General features: G+C 37.9%; 1 protein-coding gene and 1 long non-coding RNA gene across 3 annotated transcripts; one reads left to right on the plus strand and one right to left on the minus strand.

Moving 5' to 3' along the window:
* Positions 1 to 490: 490 nt before the first annotated feature.
* On the minus strand, positions 491 to 1,407 carry LOC141363137 (uncharacterized). The gene is made up of 2 exons (XR_012368642.1): positions 1,019 to 1,407; positions 491 to 766 (listed from the first exon to the last, which is right to left on the minus strand). It is a non-coding gene; the product is annotated as an uncharacterized lncRNA (long non-coding RNA).
* A 218-nt stretch (positions 1,408 to 1,625) lies between these two features.
* mtmr7b (myotubularin related protein 7b) lies at positions 1,626 to 25,890 on the plus strand. Of its 2 annotated transcripts, none has more exons than XM_055205709.2 (14): positions 1,626 to 2,033; positions 3,045 to 3,164; positions 3,590 to 3,752; positions 11,640 to 11,797; positions 12,159 to 12,287; positions 14,036 to 14,170; positions 15,234 to 15,366; positions 15,455 to 15,564; positions 17,632 to 17,757; positions 17,839 to 17,888; positions 19,819 to 20,019; positions 20,907 to 21,041; positions 21,413 to 21,539; positions 24,575 to 25,890. In XM_055205709.2, exons 1-14 carry the CDS (start codon positions 2,010 to 2,012, stop codon positions 24,863 to 24,865), a joined length of 1,902 nt encoding a protein of 633 aa, XP_055061684.2. In that variant the 5' UTR covers positions 1,626 to 2,009; the 3' UTR covers positions 24,866 to 25,890. The 2 variants fall into 2 exon arrangements, with proteins under 2 accessions (XP_055061684.2, XP_055061685.2); XM_055205710.2 differs by having other exon boundaries at positions 21,413 to 21,555; positions 24,575 to 24,789.
* The last annotated feature ends 2,055 nt before the right edge of the window (positions 25,891 to 27,945 follow it).

Here is a 27,945-nt window from a genome sequence, read left to right on the forward strand (position 1 = left end):
AACAAAAAACATATTGCACCGTTGACTTTAGACTTTAGACCAGGCCCAGGGGTTTTGTTGGTCAATGGCGTAGTCTATTTTAGTTGCATCAAAATAGCAACGCGCCAACAATGCGCCTGGACACACCTCGTTTTCAGACCAGAACGCCCATGGGCGCAAAATTGGGCGCAAATGCATTTGCTATTTAACAACGTGGCGCTAAACGTGAAAATAATAATTGTGCTGGGTTGAAACTAGCAAAAGACACTTGCGTCGCCCATTGCGCTGCACTGCGCCAGGTGTATGATAGAGCCCAAAGAGACAAACAAAATGAGAGAAAATTGGTGAAACTAGATATATATTTGTTATGCATAATATTTATAAACACACCCTTTTAAGGACTTGAAAAATATCTACAAGACATTTACTTTGAATAAGATTTTGCTGCACACCAGAGTGTTGTTGTGTGTAAAACAACACAACTTCACATTAAAAAGTGAATAATGATTGGTACTGTCTGTCAGACTTTGGCTTTACATCGAGTGTCTTTTCATTACAAACAATTGATTAACGTTATGTGTATTACCATAGTTAAACTATACAAATAAACCATTGTCACTACTGAGAAAATAGTACATTTGTTGTACCTATGGTTTTGCAAAAAATACTAAGTTTAAACTATGGTTACTTTAGGTAAAACCATGGATAATAGTTCTAGGGTCTTTCTGTCAATCACCTGATAAGAATAAACTGGAGTAGGCCTACTGGATGTTACCTCGGCGAAGTTCTGCATTCATAACAAGAACACAGTTGTGTTGTATGGTTATAAAGAATTATATGTTAACTTAAATGTATGCGTTGTATTATATGCAGATTTGCTTGTTAACCTAGACAATGTTCATCATAACGCATGTATTTTCGTGCTAATGGTCACTGATTATTATTATTACTGTGAGCTTTAGGGAAATTGTGCAGCATTTAAGAGTATTCGTCGCAATAATGTATTTATGAACAAGAACTAAAAAATTCAAAATGTTACCTCAGTTGTGATGAGCACAACGGTGTATCATGAGGCTGACGGAATGCCAATCATCCTGGTACTGTAATAACGTGGGACATGGATTTAGCGCCATCTGATGGTGATATGTCATATAACGTCTACTGACAACAGAATTTCATGTGTAAAATAAGATATTGTGATTAATGTAGTAAGCATAAAATACGCAACTTGACAGAAGGACCTCTGAAATTATAAACCAGGTGATATGTTATGTCAAACTGTGAGTTGGCCCTGAAAACGTGTTTTTGCAATATATCAGTAATATGTCTGTTATCATGCCGGATAAAAGTACGCGATGTACTCTGAAAACACGTTACAATCTTTCTCTTTTCCTCCAGGGGCTTGTTTTTTCAAAGGCGATGCGTATCAATACAGTCTGAAGTCTGGATGAAGGGTCGGTCTCGAGCAGAGGCATCTGCGCATGCGTCAATACATTACGATCCACGATACTGCGAGGAGAAATTACGAATCCTGCTACGACAAGGGAGTATGTTTTAAATATTGAATAGATCATTATGACGTTGCTTGGTTACCTTCGGATCGTCTAATCGCGTATATTAATTAAAAATTCATGAACCAAACTGTGTCCACAGTGCTATTTAGTAATTTGTTATCTGACAAAAGACCGCCTACCGGTAGATCTCTTTTAACCAATCAGTTAGAACTATTAGGGAAACGTCATGTAACGTATTTAATATTCATAAGTCACGTCTTCATCGTACTAGGATCCGTAGCGTGCGATGTGTATGTTGACCACAGTGTTCCAGGCTGAATCCGTAAGCGTATGGAATGGATCTCTGCAGTTAAACCCGAACCATGGCCATAATCACAACAACAGCGAGCCATCCTATTGTGAAATGATGTTTTTAACCAAAATGACAGATCCGGTTCTGTTTTTCTGACATAGAAAACGATATCCTAGCCGGTTCGGATCATTTCTGCGCATCATTTGGACGCGGGCGTCTCTAGGATGGACCACATCAGAACACCAAAGGTAACGCTCATTCTGAAATGTCTTTCATGTGCCGGTGCTAAATAAACGCGTTTATATCCCACATATGTCTCATTTGAACACCATATGGTTTTCTTTAAAGTATTATTTATTTATATATGTATTTGTTTATTTTTTTAGAAATAAACAGTTTGATCGAATAAACCTGACGATAGGCCACAATGGTCGCCGTCCATCTTCATTCACATTGTAATTAGAACTGATAAATTATTCAGTCTTAATTTTTCACTTACGATGCATGTCGGCCGATCTTACGATTTATGTAAAAAAAAAATAAGAAAAAATAAAAAGTGCACTTAGTATCAAAATATGATATTTCACTGCATTCAAGGGCAAAATGATTTAGGTTAGGTAACGTTAAAGGGATACTTCACCAATTTAGCATTCAGCTTTGTATCTGTAGAAACCCGGCAGTATTACTGAATGACCATGTTTCCCTCCCTCATTTCCCCCTGAGAGGAGAGATATCTGCATTTTGGTTCTGCAAAAAAGTCCTCCGATGATGTAATATGACGATTTTTGCATCATCGGAGGACTTTTTTGCAGAACCAAAATGTAGATATCTCTCCTCTCAGGGGGAAATGATGGAGGGAAACATGGTCATTCAGTAATACTGCCGGGTTTCTACAGATACAAAGCTGAATGCTAAATCGGTGAAGTATCCCTTTAAGCGATCTTGCCTTGACAGTGCTTGTGTCCATCATTCTTTAAAATTACTATGTAAATCTATCCTCATAAAATCCTTTATTTAGTGTCATTATATATGGTAGGCAGTTTTTTTTTCATTTACACATTAAGCAGATGCTTTTATCTAAAGTGACTTGAAGAGCTTACAAGCTATCATCAATTTGTGTTCCCTGGGATTCAAACCCCCAATGCAATGCTCTACTATTTGAGTTACAGGAACATCTGTTTCCCAATTGACAACATACACTATATCATCTTAGAAATTAAAAGATATGACATATGTTTTCTGTGGTGTGTTTTCTTCAGGTTGAAAATGTGCGAATGATTGACAGGCAGACGCCTAGGAGATCTACAGTGGGAACGTTGTACCTCTCCTCCACTCACACTATATTTGTGGAGAACTCTGAGGCACGGAAAGAAACCTGGGTAGGAATTGAAACTGACCACAAACTCGGCGATGCTGACAATCAAGCTTCCCTTTCAAAATGACCCGAAATAATAACCGCAAGAGCACAAGTCATCCACTATGTTATAGAGTTTCCTCTAAATCGCCACATTTGGTACAGCTTTCATCACAGCTTAAACAACAACTAGCCACAAAATGGATCTTGTTGTATAGTCTTATCTTTGAGGCTGAACATGAAATAACGAAAAAGTAAAATTAGTTTGTCTCTACATCTATTCATCTGTCTAAACATGTCTACTCTCAGCTGCTCTCTGATTTGCTTTGTCTGAATCGTTCTGTCTAAACATGTCTATATGCAGCCAGGTGCCTGAAGGTCGTTAAAATAATAAAAAATTATCAGGTTTCAGAATGTACCCGTCACTTAATATCTTTTTTGCTCTCCAAGGTTCTGCACAGTTTGGTTTGTAATGTGGAGAGACTTCCGACGAACCCTTCAGGAAGTCCTCTTATTGTCCGCTGTAAGAACTTCCATATGTACCGACTGCTGATCCCACAGGAGAAAGACTGTTTAGATGTGCTGGCATCCCTTACTCGTCTTTCACGACCAGGTAAAAATCTAAATAAAATATTTGAAGAGTTTCGTTGCAAAACGAGATAACCACCGTTTTTTTTTAATTGTTCAGAAATCTCGTTTTTTGGTTGTGCATTCCATTTAATTTCAATGCAACTGCAGTTGGTTTGTTTTGATTTAAACCTTAATAACTTAAAAAATACAGCTAAGAAGCACCATAAAACAAAATAATAACATGATAACATAATAATAAACATGTTTTGACAAAAATTTAAAAAAATTTATTTATCTCGTTTTGCAACGAAACTCTTCATTTGTTTTTAAAAATACAATGGCAAAGACTGTGCAAATTTATATATGCTTCTTTTATCTTAAGGGTAGGTAGGGCTGCTTAATGATTAGTCACGACTTTTTTTTCCCAAAATAAATAAATAAGTATATTGCATATATTTAAAAATGGATGTAACAATTAAGAATTCAATAATTAAGAATTCAGATAATTAAAAATGCATGTGTATATACATTTTTATATTTATATATAATTAATATTACACCTAAATATTTATTATATAAATATTTTCTTAAAATTATACATGCATGTGTGTGTGTGTGTGTGTGTGTGTGTGTGTGTGTGTGTATTTATATATACATAATTATTATACACAGTACAACCACATGTATTATGTAAACAAAAACTTTTATTCTGCAATCGATTAATTAAGACAAATCATTAGGCAGTAGGCATGGGCCGGTTACAAATATTTGTTTTGAAAAATGCAATGGCAAAGACTGTGCAAATTCATATATGCTGCTTTTATCTTAAGGATAGGGCTGCTTAATGATTAGTCACGACAATTTTTTTTTTTTGCAAAAATAAATAAATAAATATAGCTGCAAGCAGCAATGGCGGGCCCTCGCACGTTTTTTTACCGCTACATGGGAAAACGAGAAAACGATGCACGGTGGGCAAGGGCATCAAGTGGGTAAAATATCAGTGGGCTATTTAATGTTGTTTCTGAGCCATTTGGGGACTGTAGGTAAAAGAAACCCCACATTTTAGACAAACAGGTGCACTAGTGAGCCACTTAAGAGACACGCCTATGTCTGACCTTTTTGTCAACACTTAACAGCCGAAAACTCTGATGTGTGCAGAGATGTATAGTAACGAAGTAGAACTACTTCACTACTGTACTTAAGTACTAATAGGCAGTATCTGTACTCTACTGAAGTATTATTTTTTTCTCCTACTTCCACTTTTACTTCAGTACATATTTTCGATGAGTTTAATACTTTTACTCCAATACATTTTTTATGTGCTGCATAGTTACTCGTTACACTCAAATGTTACGAATCATTCCAAACCTACATTATCACTGCCGGAGCGGTGATACACATTAGAAACACACAGATTGTGGTCTAAACCAATAGGAGATAGTGAAGAGCGGACCCCTCCCTCCCTCTCACTCACAAATATGAGCCGCGGTTGTGGACAAATGTGAAGTGAAGAGAGAACCAAAGTGCACGAGAGAGACCGATAGAGAGAGAGAATTCGCGAGTGTGCGCGAAAGAAGGAAACCTAAATACATTGAAACATCTTGTACCTTTACCTATTACCATTACATCGACTAATATTTTATTAATTCTGAATTTTCTATTGCCATATTAGTTAAATTAATCTGAACATTCCTGTCCTTGTACTCCTGCTACAGCCAAAGCAATTGTGAGTGTCCTTTAGCTTAAACATTTGAAATAATATAAACAATATTATATTCAAACTTTTGACTGTTTTCTTTAATAACTACATTACACAATACTTGTACTTTTACTTTCAGTACTTGAGTAGTATATTTTAAAATAAACTACTTGCAATACTTAAGTACAAAACATGTTTAATACTTCAGTACTTCCACTTAAGTGGTGTGCTCACTTTTTTGATAGAGCACTTGTACTTTTACTCAAGTCTGGGTCCCTAGTACTTTATACATCTCTGGATGTGTGTGCCAAATTTAAAGTTCAACTAAGCACGCCAAGAGCCTTAAACATGCCTGAAATTAAAGTAAAGTTTGACGCGTTGCCATGAGAACAGCGTTCGAGATGTCTAAAATTCCTTCGCAATTTATCATCTACAATGTCTCGGCATCATGTTGACCACTTCTGGTGTCAATCGCATGAAAATCCTAGAAGGAGTATTTAAAGGTTCACTGCATGTAACTGTCAGCCTTAAATATGTGTAAAAATGAAAGTAAAGTTTGATGCATTGCCATGGGAACAGCGTTTGAGATATCATAATCCCTTCGCAATTTATCATCTACAATGTCTCGGCATCATGTTGACCACTTCTCGTGTCAATCGCATGAAAATCCTAGAAGGAGTATTTAAAAGTTAACTGTATGAAAGGCTTAAATATGCCTTTAAAATGAAAGTAAAGTTTGACAGGTTGCCATGGGAACAGCGTTTGAGATATCAAAAATCCCTTCGCAATTTATCATCTACAATGTCTCGGCATCATGTTGACCACTTCTCGTGTAAATCGCATGAAAATCCTAGAAGGAGTATTTAAAAGTTAACTGTATGGAACTGAAAGGCTTAAATATGCCTTTAAAATGAAAGTAAAGTTTGACGCGTTGCCATGGGAACAGCGTTTGAGATATCAAAAATCCCTTCGCAATTTATCATCTACAATGTCTCGGCATCATGTTGACCACTTCTCGTGTCAATCGCATGAAAATCCTAGAAGGAGTATTTAAAAGTTAACTGTATGAAAGGCTTAAATATGCCTTTAAAATGAAAGTAAAGTTTGACAGGTTGCCATGGGAACAGCGTTTGAGATATCAAAAATCCCTTCGCAATTTATCATCTACAATGTCTCGGCATCATGTTGACCACTTCTCGTGTAAATCGCATGAAAATCCTAGAAGGAGTATTTAAAAGTTAACTGTATGGAACTGAAAGGCTTAAATATGCCTTTAAAATGAAAGTAAAGTTTGACACGTTGCCATGGGAACAGCGTTTGAGATATCAAAAATCCCTTCGCAATTTATCATCTACAATGTCTCGGCATCATGGTGACCACTTTTGGTGTCAATCGCATGAAAATCCTAGAAGGAGTATTTAAAAGAACATTGCATGGAACTTTCAAAAAAATCCAGCTTTGTGACTGACACACTTCCTGGCGCCTGCTGGTGGCGCTATACCCGAGACTCACAATAGGCACATCGATGCGATCGGAATCTTCAGATGAACAAACACCCCGCGTGTCATTACAATAAGACATTTTTTGCTTTAGATATTAGACACTTCCTGTTTCTCTGATTTCGCCACAACTTTGTCGGCTCGCCATGGCAGAACCGTTCGAGATATCAAAAATCCCTTCGCAATTTAGCAAGTCCAATGTCTCGACATCATGTTCACCACTTTTGGTGTCAATCGCATGCATCCTCTAGGAGGAGTATTCAAAAGTTCAACGCATGCATTTTTTAAACAATCCAAAATAGCTGACTTCCTGTTGGGCGGAGCTTAAATGTTAGAGGGCGAAAGTTGTTCGGGTCGATGAGATCTATATGCGTACCAACTCTCGTACATGTGCGTACATGTTTGCAGGATCTGTGCATCAATGTTTTATTTTGCATTACAGGGGGCGCTACAGAGCCCCCGTGCCACGCCCGTGTTCCAGCCTTTGCCCGTTTGCAATGACGGACGACTCTGACGTCTGTGCCAAATTTCAAGAGTTTTCGAGTATGTTAAGGCACCCAAAATGCCCAAAAGTGTTAAAAAAAATAAAAATAAAAAAATATAGCTGCAAGCAGCAATGGCGGGCCCTCGCACGTTTTTTTTCCGCTACACGGTGCCTCCGAGAAAACGATGCAAAGTGGGCACGTGCATCAAGTGGGTAAATATCAGTGGACTATTTCATGTTGCTACTGACCAATTTGGGTACTGTAAATAAAAGAAACCCCACATTTAGACAAACGGGGCGCTAGTGAGCCACTAAATAGACACGCCTTTATCTGACCTTTTTGTCAAAACTTAACAGCTGACAACTCTCATGTGTGTGCCAAATTTAAAGTTAATCTAAGCACGCCAAGAGCCTTAAATATGCCTGAAATTAAAGTAAAGTTTGAAGCGTTGCCATGGAAACAGCGTTCGAGATGTCAAAAATTCCTTCGCAATTTAGCATCTACAATGTCTCAGCATCATGTTGACCACTTTTGGTGTAAATCGCATAAACATTCTAGGAGGAGTATTTAAAAGAACATCACATGGAACTGTCAAAAAAATCAACCTTTGTGACTGCAACACTTCCTGGCGCCTGGTGGTGGCGCTATACCCGAGACTCACAAAATAGGCACATCGATGCAATTAGAATCTTCAGACGAACAAACACCCCGTGTGTCATCATAATAAGACATTTTTTACCTTAGATATTAGACACTTCCTGTTTCTCTGATTTCGCCATGAATTTGTCGCCTCGTCATGGCAGAACCGTTCGAGATATCAAAAATTCCTTCGCAATTTAGCAAGTACAATGTCTCGGCATCATGATCACCACGTTTGGTGTCAACCCTATGAATTCCCTAGAAGGAGTATTCAAAAGTTCACAGTATGCTTTTTTTAAACCATCCAAAATGGCCGACTTCCTGTTAGGCGGAGCTAATAGGTTTGATTGTGAAAGTTGTTCGGGTCGATGGGATCTATATACGTACCAACTCTGGTACATGTGCGTACATGTTTGCCCGATTTGTGCACCAATATTTTTTTTGCATTACAGGGGGCGCTACAGAGCCCTACTGCCACGCCCGTGTTCCAGCATTTGCCCGGTCCTAATGGCCGACGTCTTTGAGGTCTGTGCCAAATTCCCGGTGTTTTCGAGCATGTTAAGGCACCCAAAGTGCATGCCAAGTGCTTAAATATGCCTGAAAATGAAAGTAAAGTTTGACGTGTTGCCATGGGAGCAGCATTCAAGATATCAAAAATCCCTTCGCAATTTATCATCTACAATGTCTCAGCATCATGTTGACCACTTTTGGTGTCAATCGCATGAAAATCCTAAGAGGAGTATTTAAAAGAACATCGCATGGAACTGTCAAAAAATTCACCTTTTGTGACTGCCACACTTCCTGGTGCCTGGTGGTGGCGCTATATCCGGGAGTCACAATAGGCACATCGATGCGATCGGAATCTTCAGACGAACAAACACCCCGCGTGTCATCACAATAAGACATTTTTTGCCTTAGATATTAGACACTTCCTGTTTCTCTGATTTCGCCATGAATTTGTCGCCTCGCCATGACAAAACCGTTCGAGATATCAAAAATCCCTTCGCAATTTAGCAAGTACAATGTCTCAGCTTCATGATCACCACGTTTGGTGTCAATCCCATTAATCCACTAGGAGGAGTATTTAAAAGTTCACCGCATGCATTTTTTAAACAATCCAAAATGGCCGACTTCCTGTTGGGCGGAGCTAATATGTTAGAGTACGAAAGTTGTTCGGGTCGATGAGATCTATATGCGTACCAACTTTCGTACCTGTGCGTACATGTTTGTCCGATCTGTGCACCAATGTTTTTTTTTTCATTACAGGGGGCGCTACAGAGCCCCCCTGCCACGCCCGTGTTCCAGCCTTTGGTTTTCTGCGATGACGGACGACTCTGACGTCTGTGCCAAATTTCAAGAGTTTTCGAGTATGTTAAGGCACTCAAAATTCCCAAAAGTGTTGAAAAAAATAATAAAAAAATATAGCTGAAAGCACCAATGGCGGGCCCTCGCACGTTTATTTACCGCTACACGGTGCCACCGAGAAAACGATGCACGGTGGGCAAGTGCATCAAGTAGGTAAATATCAGTGGACTATTTTATGTCGTTACTGACCCATTTGGGGACTGTAGGTAAAAGAAACCCCACATTTTAGACAAACGGGGGTGCTAGTGAGCCACTTAAGAGACACGCCTTTATCTGACCTTTTTGTCCACACTTAACAGCCGACAACTCTCATGTGTGTGCCAACTTTTAGGTTAATCTAAGCATGCCAAGAGCCCTAAATATGCCTGAAATAAAAGTAAAGTTTGGGGCGTTGCCATGGGAACAGCGTTCAAGACATCAAAAATCCCTTCGCAATTTATCATCTACTATGTCTCGGCATCATGTTGACCACTTTTGGTGTCAATCGCATGAAAATCCTTGAAGGAGTATTTAACAGTTCACTGCATGCAACTGTAAGGCTTAAATATGCCTTTACAATGAGAGTAAAGTTTGACACGTTGCCATGGGAACAGCATTCAAGATATCAAAAATCCCTTCGCAATTTAGCAAGTCCAATGTCTTGACATCATGATCACCACGTTTGGTGTCATTTGCATGAATCCCCTAGGAGGAGTATTCAAAAGTTCACCGCATGCATTTTTTAAACAATCCAAAATGGCAGACTTCCTGTTGGGCGGAGCTAAAATGTTAGAGGGCGAAAGTTGTTCGGGTTGATGAGATCTATATGTATACCAACTTTCGTAAATGTGCGTACATGTTTGCCCGATCTGCGAACTCCTGTTTGTTTTTGCATTACAGGGGGCGCTACAGAGCCCCCGTGCCACGCCCGTGTTCCAGCCTTTGCCCAGTCCTAATGGCTGACGACTCTGACTTCTGTGCCAAATTTCAAGAGTTTTCGAGTATGCTAAGGCACCCAAAGTGCCCAAAAGTGTTAAAAAAAAGAAAATAATAATAAAAAAATAATAATCCTAAGGAAAACAATAGGGCTTCGCACCTTTCGGTGCAGGCCATTCTGGCCTGCTCCTCGGTGCTCGGGCCCTAAAAAAAAAAAAAAAAAAATAATAAAAATAATAATCCGAGCAAAATCAATAGGGCTTCGCACCTTTCGGTGCAGGCCATTCTGGCCTGCTCCTCGGTGCTCGGGCCCTAAAAAAAAAAAAATAATAAATTCGAGCAAAACCAATAGGGCTTCGCACCTTTCGGTGCAGGCCATTCTGGCCTGCTCCTCGGTGCTCGGGCCCTAAATATATTGCATATATTTAAGAAATGGATGTAACAATTAAGAATGCAATAAAAATGCATGTGTATATACATTTTGACATTTTTATATATATATATATATATATATATATATATATATATATATATATATATATATATATATATATATATATATATATATATATAAATTTATATTACACACAAATATTTATTATATAAATATTTTCTTAAAATTATACATGCATGTGTGTATTTATATATACATAATTAGTATACACTGTACAACCACATGTATTATGTAAACAAAAACTTTTATTCTGTAATCGATTAGTTGCGACTAATCATTAGGCAGTAGGCATGGGCCAGTTACCGGTTTCAAGGTATACCAAACAGTCAAGGTTTCAAAACCACTAAAATGATCTGTGATACCGTCTCCAAGGTATGAGCTGTGTTTATACAAAATTCATTAAATCATTAGGTCATGTGATTGATTTGATGTTTACATTTAGTATACATTATGAAAAGATTATATATTTTTTGAAAGCTATTATAATTTAAAGACTTTATTTTTACATGGCATTTAAAAATAACACATTTTAGTGTTGCAATGGCAACACCGCAACACTGTGAAATCGTGGTATTTTTGCTAAAGGTTATCATACCACCAGAATCTTATACCGGCCCATGCCTATTAGGCAGTCCTGCTTAAGGCAAATATCGTATATATTTTGGTGATCTTTTTGGACACAACTTATTATTAAAATTAGACTTAAGAAATTGGTTACCCAAAAATTCAATTTTACTCAATTGTACAGTTTTTCATCAAATTTAAGCCCTCTTTTGCTCACTATAATTGGCAAAGCGTGGAAAATGATCCATACATTTGCTTTTTTGTGAAACAAAGTGCTGTTTATGCTGACATGGTCTCTTTTTCTTCACAGAGCGCTACGGAGAGCTGTTTTGCTTTTCCATCAATCCCAACATAGATAAAGAGTTAAGGGAAAAGGCCTGGGGCTTCATCGAACTCAAGGCAGAATTCAGTCGAATGGGAATACCCAGAAACCTCTGGCACGTCACAGCAGCCAATCACGAGTACAGAGTCAGTATGACATCACAGCTCCATCATTTCTGTTCTTTGTCAGGGTCAAGATTTCCTCTTTTTCACAGGTTCAACCAATAGCATGAGTTTGGGGCGGGGCTATCTGTTTGCCAGAATATTGTCAGAAGGTTTAGTAGGAGTGTTTGGCAAACATAGGGCTTGGTTTTATGAGGCAGGAGTAGATTGGATTGTGAAAGGTGGGTGTTTTTGTACGAATCAGGAGGAAGGGAAGTGGTTAGAGGAAGAGGAAAACCTTTGAGGAAGATTTTGATAGAAAACAAACACTGGAAATGGTTTATAGTGTTGATGTTGGAAAACCGTTATAAAATAACAGTTCTGATGAAAATACTTTAATTGGCAGTTGTGTGACACGTACCCATCCGAGCTGTATGTCCCAAAGTCAGCCTCTCCTGCCGTCATTGTGGGAAGTGCCAAGTTCCGGAGTCGAGGACGTTTTCCCGTTCTCTCCTATTTCCACAGGGACACCGGTGTAAGTGTAAAAATGGTGACACATCTTTTAAACCCAGGCCAGCCAACCTTTTGCAGGCTTTTCAATTATTCAACTATTCTTCTGAACAGGGCCGCATTAAGAGCTCACTGGGCCCCGGGGCTATGAATTACTGCAGCCCCCCCCCCCCCCCAACAACACCACTTTAGGTCACCAACTACAGAGAGAACACATTTTTCTAAAACACTGCTGAAGTTGTTTTACATAAATATAATCTAGAATAATTCAGAATAACAGTTGCACGAAAAAAGCTGTTAGATTAACACTAACCTGTAAACATGACTTGCTAATAGCGAATATAGGGGTGGGCGATGAGCTAAATGTTTTATCATTATACGAGTCATTTTATCTAACAATAATGATATACTTCACAGTCAAGTTATATTACTTTTAATAAGAATTTTATCATATGGAAATTTAATGCCACTAACATTTCAGAATTCTTTTGACCAATTTCCATATAAAAAAAAATAATAGTCACTTAAGAAAATAATCTCAAGCTTACTGATGACAAGAGTTACAATTAATAACAATAGAACAAAGGCACACAAGAAATCGACCTACTTGAAAAACTTAAAGCACTGAATAATATTATATTGTGCAAAGTAATCAAATATACAGTACCTATCTTTCACTATAAATTCAACATTCATTCTTATTTATTTTACAAAAGTGATTCAGTCAATGGCAGTAAATTACTTTATTTCTGATGTTTGATTTATTTATTTAATTATATTTATTTAATGTTTATTTGACAGGGACAAATGGATAAAACATTGCTTTATAAAAAATACAAAGTAGATTCCATGCATACAGGTTTATAGCCAAGACTAATTTGCAACCCCTGTCCCTGGTTAGGCTTGTAAGGTTAAAACAGAGATTACAGAGTATTGAAGCACAAATTTATAGCTGTTAAAATATATACAATAAATACATCAAATACATCAAATAAGATGTGGGCTTAAATAGATGTAGTAGTCACTATAACACAGAATCTAAACAAATGTATACATTAAGTTGTAGCCTGTATAATCAGCGTTCAAAAAGTTGTTTTGCATTCCACCATTTTATGCCATTTTAAAGTGATGTCTGACCAAATGTTGTTCTACGTTTTGCGACTATACAGCCTATACAGTGCGGCGCGGCTTTTTATATTGCTAAGCAACCACCGAGTAAGCTGTCTTGTCAATCAAATATTGACGCGTGAGCGCTCTTTTACTGTTAACTGTCATATTAGCAGAAACTTTAAAAATAGGCTCTTGCTCTGACCTTGTTTGAGGGTGAGAGGTGCACAAAGACGCAGGAGAAAGTGAGCGAGTGGAGTCCGGTTCTTTAAAGCCCTTGTAACTTCCCTTACCACAACGTAAGGCCCGCCTCTCCCCTCATTCGATTGGACAATGCGCCCGACGCGAATGACATCGGGCGCTTCTCCGCTCTCAGCGCTTCTTCAAAAGCGCGTGCTGCGGCTGGCGGCAAAAACCTAATTTGTAGGGGGCGTGGTAAGGCTTTGGCAATCAGATGTCTAGTAGCAGTCAATCTGCTTCACAGCCAATCACGGGCCCCCTACTTGTTCGGGCCCCGGGGCTTTAGCCCCGCCTAGCCCTATGGTTAATGCGGCCCTGCTTCTGAATTCTGTTATTCTCTGTTTAATGTCCGGTTAATACTTGCTGTCTTCACCTCGCCACTTTTTTCTTTTCATTACAAATTCTCTTCCTTTGTTTTATTTCTAGGCATCTATCTGTCGCAGCAGTCAGCCTCTCTCTGGTTTCAGCGCACGCTCCTCAGATGATGAGCAGATGCTGCAAGCCATTATGAAGTCCAACCCTGTCAGCGAGTTCATGTATGTGGTGGACACAAGGCCAAAGGTGAGATGTCACGAAATCAAATAGGTGCCAAAACAGGTTGGACAGGCTGTTGAGATTTTAAATGCAGTACTTTAATAGTTTTCTGACCTAATTTTGCTGACCAATTTTCCTTAAAATTGTATTTTAGGTATTAAAATGTAATAAAGTAATATTTAAAACAATAAGGGAATTCACTAAGAAGTAATTGTTTGTGGGCACATGGCATTAAATACCACAAAACTGGCGCTGACCACAGAGTTCACTTACGTGCAAGCTGAATAAAGCAGAATGTTTAATAATATAATATAATGTAATACATTTTAGGGATGCATTGATACAAATTTTTTCGGTGCATATGCCGATATATATATATATATTTTATAATGACATCTACTGGGACGATAGATACCGTTTATGCCGGCTGTTTAACAATCGTCCAATATCTGATAATGGGGGAATCAGCGGCGGCCGGTGACTTCTTTTTTCGAGGGCGCTCGATGCAAAGTTCGTCACAACATGTATGTAGCCGTCATGTGTGTGGTTCCTTTTTTCAAAATATGTGTTCTGCGCATCGAGTGATCCTTTGTGCATCACATGTTTTGTCAAAATAAGTGCCTGCTGCAGATGCGTCTAGGGGGTTTGTGATGGGGGAGACGCTCCCGTTTACCAGATACTCGCATAATCTCATGCGTAGAGTTTACTGTTAAGGGAGTGTCTTGCATGTATTTTGTGAATGTGAACGTCTCTTTTATCATAAACGGTTTTGACGTGTGTGCAGCAGGCACTTATTTTGACAAAACACATGATGCACATGATTCACATGATGCAACAAACACATATTTTGAAAATGCAAGCAACACACATGACACTCCAAACACTTATTTTGAAATAGCTCCCCTCGGATGAGCAGTCAAGAGCCGCCACTGGGGGTAATTATATTATATGTTTATTTATCAGTGCATCCATAGTAATAATATATTTGTTATTCTTATGTATTTCAAAGAAAGGATTGATGATAATGTTTATGTATTCTAAGCACAATATCAGATTTGTGTATTTCATACTGTTTTGTAATTGTTTCCAGTTGAATGCAATGGCAAATCGCGCTGCTGGGAAAGGTTACGAGAACGAAGACCACTACACCAACATAAAACTGCAGTTCATTGGCATAGAAAACATCCACGTCATGAGAAACAGCCAACAGAAGCTTATAGATGGTATTTATTGTTTGTTATATACTTTATAGCATGTTGCCTGTATAAAAATATATAGCAAGTATTCATCGTTTCTTCTTTATCTTTGCAGTTGGCGAACTCGTGTCTCCTTCCATGAGTGACTTTTTGTGGGGATTGGAGAATTCTGGGTGGTTAAAACACATCAAAGCTGTACTAGAGTCTGGAGTCTTCATTGCTAAGGCAGGACTTTACCCTTACTTAGTCAATGATAAAACTGAACTAATGGATATTTTGAAATTATACTGTAAATCATTCATTTAAAAAATCTGTTGTAAGGAAATATAAATGCAATACATATTATTGTAAGTTATTTTAAAGCTCCCCTAACACAAGCTGTTTCTGCGTATTTGATGTTCATCTATGGAGTACCTAAAGAGTAGTATTACATCCTTCATATCTCCGAAGACTCTTTAGGTTTATCAGATTTATAAAAGACAGATCAGCCTTACCAATTCTTTACGATCACGTACAAAAAAATCCAGAAGGAGGAGTTACTAGCTGCGGGAGGAGCGAGTCACGAGTCAACAAATTATACAACGCTGACTGGATAACTTATGATTCACTACATATTCGTGAAGTTTATATAATATGAACTTACGCGGCAATTTCCAACATAACACAAAAGTCTTACTTACGGCACGCGATTCATGACCCAGTTAGGACTTTTCAATTAAATCCTGCGTTAAACAATTACACCTGCAAAACTCCACTCCTACCCCGGATAAACAAACTATATCCATTGTTTCCATAATGCTGGCTTTCTTCTCATGACATCCAAACACACACTTCTTCTTTTGTGCCATTGTTGATTCTTGATATGAAACAAAGCTGCCGCGTGAAGTGATGCTTGTGACTTGGCATCCTCGGTTTTCGCTGTCCCGCTGATTGATGTGTGGGCGAGTTTTACCGGGGGAAGAAAAACTTTCCGAAACTTGTACGAACCCTGGCGAAGTGCATTTGGCACAGAGATACTCTGTCACACGTCAATTGCTTTTTCAACACTTTGCATTTGTTTAGCATGAGGAAACCAACTCTTAAACTGTGTTAATAAATCAAAATGCATGAAATGAACCACCCCTCTTAAAGGAATATTCCATTTTCTTAAAAGAAAAATCCAGATAATTTACTCACCACCATGTCATCCAAAATGTTGATGTCTTTCTTTGTTCAGTCTAGAAGAAATTATGTTTTTTGAGGAAAACATTGCAGGATTTTTCTCATTTTAATGGACTTTAATAGACACAAACAATTAATACTTAACTCAACACTTAACAGTTTTTTTCAACAGAGTTTCAAAGGACTATAAACAATCCCAAACGAGGCATAAGGGTCTTATCTAGTGAAACGATTGTCATTTTTGACAAGAAAAATAAAAAAATATGTACTTTTAAACCACAACTTTTCGTCTAGGTCCAGTCCAGCGCGACCTAACGTAAATGCGTAGTGACGTAGGGAGGTCACGTGTTACATATATAAAACGCATATTCGCGGACCATTCTAAACAATAAACTGCCACAAAGACATTAATTAGTATCAGTTGACATACAACAACGTAGGAACGGTCCTCTTTCAAGACACTTGTAAACACTGGGGCGGAGTTTTGTGTTCGTCCTCTGTGACCTCTTGACATCATGACGTATTGCGTGGGGTCAGCTGGCGCATCACGACCGGCTCTACATGACGAGACGTTGTGCTTTAAAAGTGTATATTTGTTATTTTTATTGTCAAAAATGACAATTGTTTCGCTAGATAAGACCCTTATGCCTCGTTTGGGATTGTTTATAGTCCTTTGAAACTCCGTTGAAAAAAACGGTTGTGTTGAGTTAAGTATTAAATGTTGGGCTCTATTAAAGTCCATTAAAATGAGAAAAGTCCTGCAATGTTTTCCTCAAAAAACATAATTTCTTCTCGACTGAACAAAGAAAGACATCAACATTTTGGATGACATGGTGGTGAGTAAATTATCTGGATTTTTCTTTTAAGAAAATGGACTAATCCTTTAAGTATATTCAGTCAGTATTATGTAATTGTAAAACTGTTTCCATACATTTTACTGGCAAAGTATATAATGATACTAAATAATTACTATAGTCATCATTACAAACAAACAGTTTTTGTGGTATTTAAACTCCAAGGATGTATCACCACATGCATTCCTTAAAACTTGAACCCATGATCCTGGTGTTGCAAGTGCCTGTGTTTCTGTAAATAACTTTTTTCTGTTTATGTTTTGTTGTGTTTCTGCAGGCAGTGGCAGAAGATGGAATAAGTGTTCTGGTTCACTGTTCAGATGGTTGGGACCGGACCACTCAGGCCTGTTCTGTAGCTAGTATACTACTAGATCCATACTACAGAACCATCAAAGGACTTATGGTGATCCATCTTCGTTTATTTTTTCAAATAAATCAATTACTAGCATTTTTTTCAGTATGATTAAAGTCTCTTTGCTTCTAGGTTCTGATAGAGAAAGACTGGGTGTCGTTCGGACACAAGTTTTCCCATAGGTTGGTGCTTTTGGCTTTATTCCATTTAAAATTGTAATATATCTTGCCTCACGTGATGAACACAACATATGAAATGATGAATTCAATTCATTGAATGAAGTAATCGATTAAACATTTTTCACAAGAACAACACGTGGCCTCCATACCAGATACCATGACCAAACCATAAGACATGCTGTACGTAGTGTTAGACTGTGAGTCTCTAATTCCTGTTTCTGCATGACATCTTGAGGTGCTTTCCCGGACAGGGCTTATCCTCGTCCCAGACTAAAATGCATGTTTGAGCTTCCTAATTTATAAACATATTTCACTGACGTATCTTAACATATATCAAGTGCCATTGTTTTGTCTCAAGATGCACACCAGTAATAATTTTTTGCTGTATTTTTGTAAAAACGACTTAAATAATAGTAATAGTCATAATATAACTAAGGCCTAGTCCTGGATTAATCTAAATCCTGTCCGGGAAACTGCCCCCTAGAGATGTTATCTGTTTTAGTCAATATTTTGATAGTTGTATGTATGAATTAGTCTGAAAAATACATTTGAGCTAAAGTTGAAAAATTATTGTGTGGACCTTTTTGTCAGATTTTATTGCTAATTTCAAATACATTTTCATTTGACAAACAGTTTTGGAAACTTGGTTGTAGATTAAATATGCTTTTTCATACCTTGTGACAAAATACTGAGAAACATGAGATGTTATTGCATAATCAGAATGGTCAAATTGTCTGGTTTGCATCATGATGAATTTCACAAGGACCTAATGTTTCAACATTTGTGCCGAATTACAGTCCCTGTAAAGTCAGATATTAAATGTGACTTTGTGACACCACAGAAAAATGTGATATTAACCACCCCACCCAAATTTAAAGGGACACTCCACTTTTTTTGAAAATATTCTCTTTTTCCAGCTCCCCTAGAGTTAAATATTTGATTTTTACCATTTTTGACCAATCTCTGGGTGTGGTGCTACCACTTTTAGCATAGCTTAGCACAATCCATAAAATCTGATTAAACCATTAGCATCACGCTCAAAAACAACCAAAGAGTTTCGATATTTTCCTATTTAAAACTTCTGTAGTTACCTTGTGTACTAAGACCAACAGAAAATCAAAAGTTGTGATCCTCCAGGCAGACATGGCTAGGAACTACACTCTCATTCTGGCATAATAACCAAGGACTTTGCTGTCGCAACATGGCTGCAGGAGGCACAATGATATTACGCAGCAGACGAAAATAGTCCCCTGCTATTGAAAGTTACTAAGGGGACTATTTCCGGCTGCTGCGTAATATCATTGCGCCTTCTGCAGCCATGTTACATCAGCAAAATCATTGATTCAAGTTTTAAATAGGAAAAATATTGTAACTCTTTGGTTATTTTTTAGGCGCAATGCTAATGGACTAATCAGATTCAATGGATTGTGCTAAGCTATGCTAAAAGTGGTAGCACCAGACCCGGAGATCAGCTGAATAGATTCCAAAACGGTAAAAATCAATAGTTTAACTTTAGAAGAGCTGAAAAATTTGCATATTTTCAAATAAAGCGGAGTGTACCTTTAAATTATTAAAATGCATAATAAATAAAATAAGTTATCAAAATCATGGAAAAACAGGCAGGATTCTCTGCTCTCAAATGCTGGGGGTGTGTCCGCTATGGTGCTGAAACCACGCCCACTCACATAAAAGCTGCTTTCTCAATTTTCAAATAACAGTACAACCTGAATGGATGCACGCAATTGTGTTAGGGGTGGGGCCATGCACATTGGCTCATGTGCATCATTTTGGCACATACCAAAAAGTTTGAGCACCACTGGTTTACTGGTCTTTGTGGCGTGTTTCATCAATAATTTTTTTTTTTACTGTGTTCACAAACAAATTTCAAGATTGACTTTACAGTGACCTCAACTTGTGCTGCTTTTTCACTCAGGTATGCTCACCTGGACGGTGACCCGAAAGAGGTTTCACCGGTCATGGATCAGTTTCTGGAGTGTGTGTGGCAGCTGATGCAGCAGTTCCCCTGCGCGTTCGAGTTCAATGAGCGATTCCTTATACAGCTGCACACACACATCTACTCCTGCCAGTATGGAAACTTCATTGGCAATTGCCAGAAAGAGAGGAAAGACTTGAAGTAAGAAAACCATATCACAACCATATAAAAATTCATAATCTACTCATGCCATCTCAAATGTATATGACTTCCTTTTCAGTTAAACACAAATTAATTATTTTATATTGCTGTTATCTTCATGAGCTTGTATGTGCTTTTTGGAGCTATGCCATGTTGACCACAATATTAGAAAATATGTCACGTAAAAACACAAAGAACCTTCATGTCAAATTGAGTCGTTTCAAAGTTCCTTTAGGGCAGTGGTTCCCAAACTTTTTCAGCGTGCGGCCCCCCTTGTGTACAGTGCAAAATTGACAAAAACTGTTTTAAGATGTAATATTTGAATTAAACAAAACATATAAAATTATACCTAGTAGTGCTGTTGGTTAGTTGGCTTAGTATTTTTTTAGGTTTAATTACACAGAATTCATGATAAATGAATGTATTTTATAAAATGTCATAAAACTGCCCCCCCCCCCCCCCGGCACCATCTCGTGGCCCCAGTTTGAAAACCACTGCTTTAGGGAAGATGCGCCACTAGGTGGCCATGTTTTGCAATTACATAGTCATGCAAGACTAAAGTGTTACTTGGATGGGGACGGATATCTTATATTTCTTACCAACCATTAAACCAGACATCAGCTGTACCATAAAGTTTTTTTCTTAAGCTCAAGTTGCACTAAAACCACCAATGCACACCAATGTTTTGCAATTGCCTTACACGACTCTGTACAGATCCCCACCCAGAGAGAATCGTCAGTCTTTATCAATTGATGATTGGTTCTTTTAACTGGAAGGCGGGACTTCCCGTTGCCAGAGTAATAGTTGCATTACTCATCACCTGTTTAACTATTTATTACATACATCCCAGATTGCCCTTACATTTTCCCTGTTTCCACATTATGCAGGTTACAGGAGCGAACACACTCTCTGTGGCCTCATCTGTGGGAAAACAGGGCAGAATACACAAACCCTCTGTACAGGACAGACCACAGCCAAACACAGGGTGTTCTCAAACCTCTCACCACAGCCTACTGCTTCAAGTGAGTCAACCACAACCAACAGCCCTGATCTCTGTACAACATTATCAAATCTTCTTTCACTTCCCTTTGTATAGTAGACAGTGATACGTCACATGCTTTAGAGTTGAATCAGCTCCATAATATCAACTGAATTGTGATTGTAATAAAATGAGTCTGATTTGACATCTTTGGTGCATCTAAAAAAGTTTTTTTAGATAACTTGGCAATAAAAGAATTGTGGACATTTCAGAAATATTAAAGGCCAAATTGAGTATTGTTACCTTATGATGAGAGCCTCTTTTTAAATGGGTTTGATCCTAGGGTATATAAAGAAATGTATAGCTTAGCACTTAATAAATTGTTTGAAAAAATTGTTGCCAATCATCTTCTAGGTTTTGGAAGGGGTTGTACAGTCGTGTGGAGAAAGACATGGCTTCTCAGCAGTCTCCAGCCGATTGCCTGAATGCAGTGAGGGAGGAGTCACAGCAGTTGGAGGTGGAGCTTAGCAGCCACCAGGAGGTACCATCTCAGTCAGGTTAATACGGCTTCCAGTTTGAGATCATATTTTTGGTCCTCTGCTGTACATCTAACTAGGCAAGACAGTTATATATAATCACAACTAGCAGAGGTTGTTTTCCGTATATAACCGGCTAAAAATCCCAGGTGCGACAGTTGTAAGACAGCGTGCGACCGTGGATTGCATTCTAACTTGTATGTACTTGTGAGCAGGGCTTGACATGAACTTTTTTGCTCACCAGCCAAAGTGGCTAGTTGTTTTCCAAAGTTACTAGCCACTCAGCGTTTTCACTAGCCACAATTATGTTGCTGGTAAAATACATTTTATATGATTAAACTTGACTTTGGCATCCTAAAGTGACTTTAATTTGAGTAATCTTACTCGATTTAGCTAGATTAGATGCAGATTGACTTTTAAATGCAGCCTGACCACCCAAATTAAGACTACCTTTATTAGCTGGTATATACCAGGTATATCAGTACAGATCATATATTTGGTGCATGAAAAGCATGGTAGTAAGGGATCAATAGATTCACTTCTAATGAATATATTAAAAGCGGAGAAGGTGGTGTAGCAGATTAACTGAAAAGATAAACACAAAAACCCTAGACAAATTTAAAGTTATTTATTAACAACGGCAGTAAATTTTATATGCTTGATCAGGGTGTCTGTTAAAAGTTATTTAAGACTTTTAATGGCAAATGCCGAGAGGGCATTATTGTTGCACAAAGTAGCCCTCATTTGATTTCGGACAAAACTGGGACGTGTGCATTCAGGTATGCGCTTTGAATTTCTCTCCGCTCTTGCCCAGAGATTGTGCATGTACTTTAAAACTCTTCAATCACTTCCATTTAATTGTTTTATCTTTCCTGAAGTGTACGTGTATGCGCTCAGACTGCATCCCGTGCATTCGCAAAACCATCAGCTCTCGCGCTCTCTCTGGTAATGCTGCGTTTACACCAGCCGCGGTAGAGGCGGCAAGCGCGGATGATTTACATGTTAAGTCAATGCAAAGACGCGATTAGGCATCCTGCGAGAATTGAGCGTTGCCGTGGGAAACGCGCGAGTTCAAAAATCTGAACTTCGGCGGATTTCCGCGCTGCGTTAACCAATCAGGACCTTGCTGTAGTAGTGACGTGATCAGCGGAGTCGCAGAAGCCCCTCCCATGACGCGCTCAAATGACTAGAATTTCAAGCGCGGCTTTCACGTGAGAATGAAGCGAGTGAACTCAAATATTCAAGCGTCCAACTACGCGCAAATCGCGCGTTTTTATCGCCTCTACCGCGGCTGGTGTAAAAAAAGGTGCCATTTTGGTCCGCAACGAGAGCCTCCGCTGATCGCGCGTGTCACAACAAACGGTCTCAGTACGTTGCGCTGGGTGCAGGTAGTGCTCATGGGATTTGTAGTTTCCCAGTTGCGCATTGTTTATAATTTCGCATAACTTTTAAGAAAACTACAATAAAAAATATATTCAACCTGCCAAAGTGGCTAGTGGGATTGGCTGACTTACCCGCCACAGCCGAAATCTAACCGCATTTGGCGGATTGGCGGGTGTTATTGTCAAGCCCTGCTTGTGAGTACTCCTGAATACAACCCGAAAGTGTCAGTGACATGGATCACAGCGCCCCCTAATGTGTGGTTCCGTTTCTTTATTTTTACGTTCTGACTTTTATCATTTGCAATGTTTCTAGTTGCATCTTCAGTGATTTTGCAACTGTTTACTACGTCAAAGAAGTGATTTTTTTTAGAAGTGAAGAACAGGCCAATCTCAACATAACACCGACTGTGACGTCACAGTTGAGATGTACGCCCCCAAATTTAAATTAATTACAAAGTTGTTAAAATGCTACAAACAAAGTTGTGGCTGCTGAGTTAGCGCTACCTGCTAATTAATGCTAATTATAGAGTTTAGGCTGAAGTTCTAGTTACGTTTTGCAGGTCCATACTGAAAAAAAAAAACACAAACTAACCACTCAGAAACATCCATTAACAATCTCCAAACAATTAGTTGTTCAGTCTAGTCTGTATTTTCCTCGATACAGGTCTGTTTACTAATGTGAGCTACTGGCATGAGCCTCAGAGCAGAGCATTCAAAGCAGAGCTCAATATTATTATTCATGACCCTTCCAAATAGGGCAAAACTAGACCATTTCATTCAAAGGACAAATCCTAGGGTTGTAAATGGACATGTAAAAACGTTTTTGGATAATTTTGCACTTAATAAAGTTACATACTGTATTTTCCGGACTATAAGTCGCTCTGGAGTTTATTTCGCATCAGTCAAAAATGCGTTTTAAAGAGGAAAAAACATATAAGTCGCACTGGACTATATGTCGCGTTTATTTAGAAAATGATTTCACAAAATCCAAGCCGAAGAAGAGACATTTAATCGGGTAAGGAAAGTTATTCAACTAAACAATAGCACAGAACAGCAGGCTGAATAGATGTCCGTACATGTTTAAGTAACATAAACGGTTATTTACACGATAGCATACAGAACATACCTGGGAGGCTGAATAGGCTAAATTAACACAACAAGCCAATCAAGTTAAAAAAGGTCCCAATATCATTCCGCATCACTGAATCCATTGAATTACATAAATACAGGAGCAGCATAAAGCGGACTCTCGCGGCTGTAGACAATAATGGTTTCTCTTGGTTCATATGAAATAATTTTGATGTATAAGTCACACCTAACTAGAAGTTCCAGGACCCACCAAACTATGAACAAAGTGTGACTTATAGTCTGGAAAATATGGTACCTTCTACGTAAATTATTTTTATGCATTATTTGGCACCTTCAAATAAAGTGTACTTTAGTGGGAAAGAAAAGATGCAAGTGTCCAGCATTTATACTGTGCGCAGTGTGCAAAAATGTATATATAAAACTCTAAATGGCCAAAATGATTTATTTCAGAAATGCAAATAACAATACAATCCGAACCTTGAAATAAAATGTTTCTATTGCATTGAATCTAGAACTGTAATCATCCATATCCTCTTCAAACACTGACCGCAGCTTATTCACCTTCACAGAGACTCATTCAGCTGAAGCAGAAGAAAACTTTATGGGAGAGAAAGAAACCTACCAACCAGCTGTCTGAACGAGTCCGCCATCCAATCCCAACTGAAGTTGAACTAGGTAGCCCTCTTGACTACATAACCACCCCGAGAAGCGAAAGACACCCTCCCTCCTTCACACTGCCACTGGTGCTACCGGCTCCGCCCACTAGCGGTGACCCTGATGAACTTTCAATCTGCAGTGATTTCGAGTCCGGTGTGGCTGACCTCAGCAGCCACTCCTCTAGTGCCGGAGATGATGCTTAGGACCCCGATTCTGATGAGGTGGTCAACAAAAACGCCTGAATAAAAATAGAACTGGTGGCATGAAGGGATAAAAGCACAGTACGGGTAACAAACAGGAAAACTGCTGTTTTAATGTTTAATGTATTTTTATTTTTTTAAGTGTGTGTGAATTTGTATTTAAGTATGTGCACAAAAAGAGGTATCTAGCAACAATTACTTTTTTTTTTTAATTTTCAGCATAGTGTTTTTAGTTTTATTTATTTTGCTGTGTATTTCCTCATTTTGTCCTTTAAGCCTTCAATATTTACAGTTTTATGTTATAATAATATAAAATTAAAGCTATAGTTTGGACTAGCGTATTACAATACTACTTGTACTATTTCGGCATCATACAGTTTACTGCGTGTGTTGTGCAAATATCGGTATACAACACAGCACGCTGGATGGACTATGGTTTCCCATAATGCATTGCGACTACCTTGATCTTCTATTTCCAGTACAGCGAGTGAACCAGCAGAAATGTCAGGCACAATTTTTAATGTCCCATATTCAACTCATTATTTGATTTGACTGCTAAGAGCTAACCAATTTTAAAGTAATGGAAAAGAACCGTTTTATTCTCAAAATAACACTATTTGCTAAGTTTGTGACCACAGTGTGGCATACTATAGCTTGAAACATTTCGCTGCAGAATGTTTCGCATACTAATTTTAAATGTAGTTAGAAGTTTAGTCTTTCTAGAAAAATAACTTTTTGCCAAAACCATGTTCCAGTCTGTGATCCCCATTTGTATTTAAAGGAAGTCTTATACAGAAGTGAAAAGAGAGTTTGCTGTACATGGATGGCACCTATACTACTCTGTTTTGGTCCTGTTTCTGTATAACTATAGGACACATAGACAATCAGTCTTTCACATCTCTGTGATAAATATTTCAATAACAGTAGATTTCAAAATGGTTTGTCTGGAACATACAGGTGTGTACATTTCTTGAGTAAACACCCTCAATAAAATGTTTGCTTAACCGCAGCAAACTAAATTGCAAGTGCATCATGTCTAGAGTCAATTTTTCATCAAGTCTTGAGTATTTTAGAGCTCCATTTGAAAGAAATGAATACACCAAACATTACCTGAATTTGGTACACAAATCAGGGAAGGACCTCCCATCTATTCTCTGTGGATGTTTTATCCTTAAAGAAATAGTTCACCCCACAGGGTTCCCACACCTTAGTTAACTTCAAATTCAAGGACCTTTCAAGGACTTTCCAGGTCAAATACTCTCAAATTCAAGGACTAAATGTGGGGACACATTTTAAGGGTAAGTGCATCTAATTGTGTAAATCAAATTCAACCAATGGTGAGGCTTAACAACGAAGACATGGTGCCACGGGAGCGAAGTATATCGCTATCTGAAATATTGCCAAAGACGGCATTACAGGGACGCAGGAAGTATGACAAGGGAGACGCAGCGTCTCGTTCCCTTCTCAGGGAACAACAGTTACATACGTAACCCAAAACGCTTTCATGTGTCAAAAGTGAAAAAAGCATTTTGGTATGAATCAACATTCGCATACAGAAGATATAAGCATTTAAAGCAAACAGTTTAGCACGTGTGCTTAAAAAGTCTAGAATTTTTATGATATTATCCTACGCTACACAGGGAATAATACAGATTTTTTTCCAGAAAACTTCTTGCATAAAATAGATTCAAGCACTTTGAATGACCTGTATCTATGTATGTATATTTTCAAAAACTTCCCAGGGCCTTGAATTTTTTACCCCAGATTCACAAACTTTCAAGGACCCGTGGGAACCCTGACCCCAAAATAGAAATTAGCCCAAATTTTACTCAACCTCAAGCCAATCTAGGTATATATGACTTTCGTATATGAGCAAAACACAGTCAGAGTTAAATGAAATAATATTCTGTATCTGTTGAGCTTTATAGAGGTATTGCATAGTGCCCCATTTTTAAAGCTCCAAATTGTGCGCCTATCCAATAATCCTGTATGGATTACTTTTTGATGGATGGATGAACTTTAAAAATGGGGCACTATCTATTGCCATTATAAAGTTGAAAAGGCCAGGATATAATTTTTTTTAAATCCACTTTTACAAGGAAAACAATTTGTTGGCTGAACAACCATAACTTTTTAAAGAAATTAGATTAAACATGAAAAACATAGTATTTATAACTTTTCAACCTCTACTTAACATATTTAGTATGTGTAACACAAAAATGTAAGTTACCAGGTGAACTTAAATGTATCCAAAAATAAAATGAAAAAACATAAGTAATGCTAACTACTATAACAATTGCATCAAAATTAAGTAAATCTAGCATAACATTTTATGTTACTATAGAGCCACGTGATTTCCCATGATGCCTTTCCAGCCAAAAATTATGACATCTGTCGTAGCCATTTTGTGAAGCACATGCCCTGTAAAAAATCCAACTTCAAAATGTTCTTTTAACAAAAAACAAAGTTTTTCTTGTTGAAGGGCATCAGTTCATTAATTTTTGTTCACTGAATGAAATAAGCATAATCATCCTGCTAACAAATATAATTTGTTGACTGGAGTTTTAAGTTTTTGTCCAATTTGTTTACCCAACTTGCCAAACTGAGTAATCTGAACAAGCAATTAAAAAAAAAAAACAATGGCCTGAATAGTTCCCAGCATGCATTGCGACATGTTCACTTCTTTGGATAATATTTACTAAAAAAGATAACTGTTTTAATGTTTGCTGGCTTTATTTATGTTGATATGTTGTAAATCTTAGTTATATGTTGTATTTAGAGTTATTTTGAAAAAAATATGTTTGTTCATTGTTACCATGATTCAGAAGTGTGTGCTCAGTGTAGAGGGCAACACAGTGAGCACACATCAATGTTTCCTACTAGCAAAAATGTCTCTGATTCAAGCAAGAACTAAGTCAAACATAGCCTTTGTTCAGAAGACCTTTCTGTGTACACTCCCACAGGCCAAAACATGCATGTTAGCTGAACTGGGTATACTAAATTGCTCCAACTTCTCTCTAAACAATGATGTTTTGGATTTACTTAAAATATATATATATATATATATATATATATATATATAT

Source organism: Misgurnus anguillicaudatus, chromosome 3 (assembly GCF_027580225.2).
Source record: "Misgurnus anguillicaudatus chromosome 3, ASM2758022v2, whole genome shotgun sequence".
Lineage (NCBI taxonomy): Eukaryota > Metazoa > Chordata > Actinopteri > Cypriniformes > Cobitidae > Misgurnus > Misgurnus anguillicaudatus.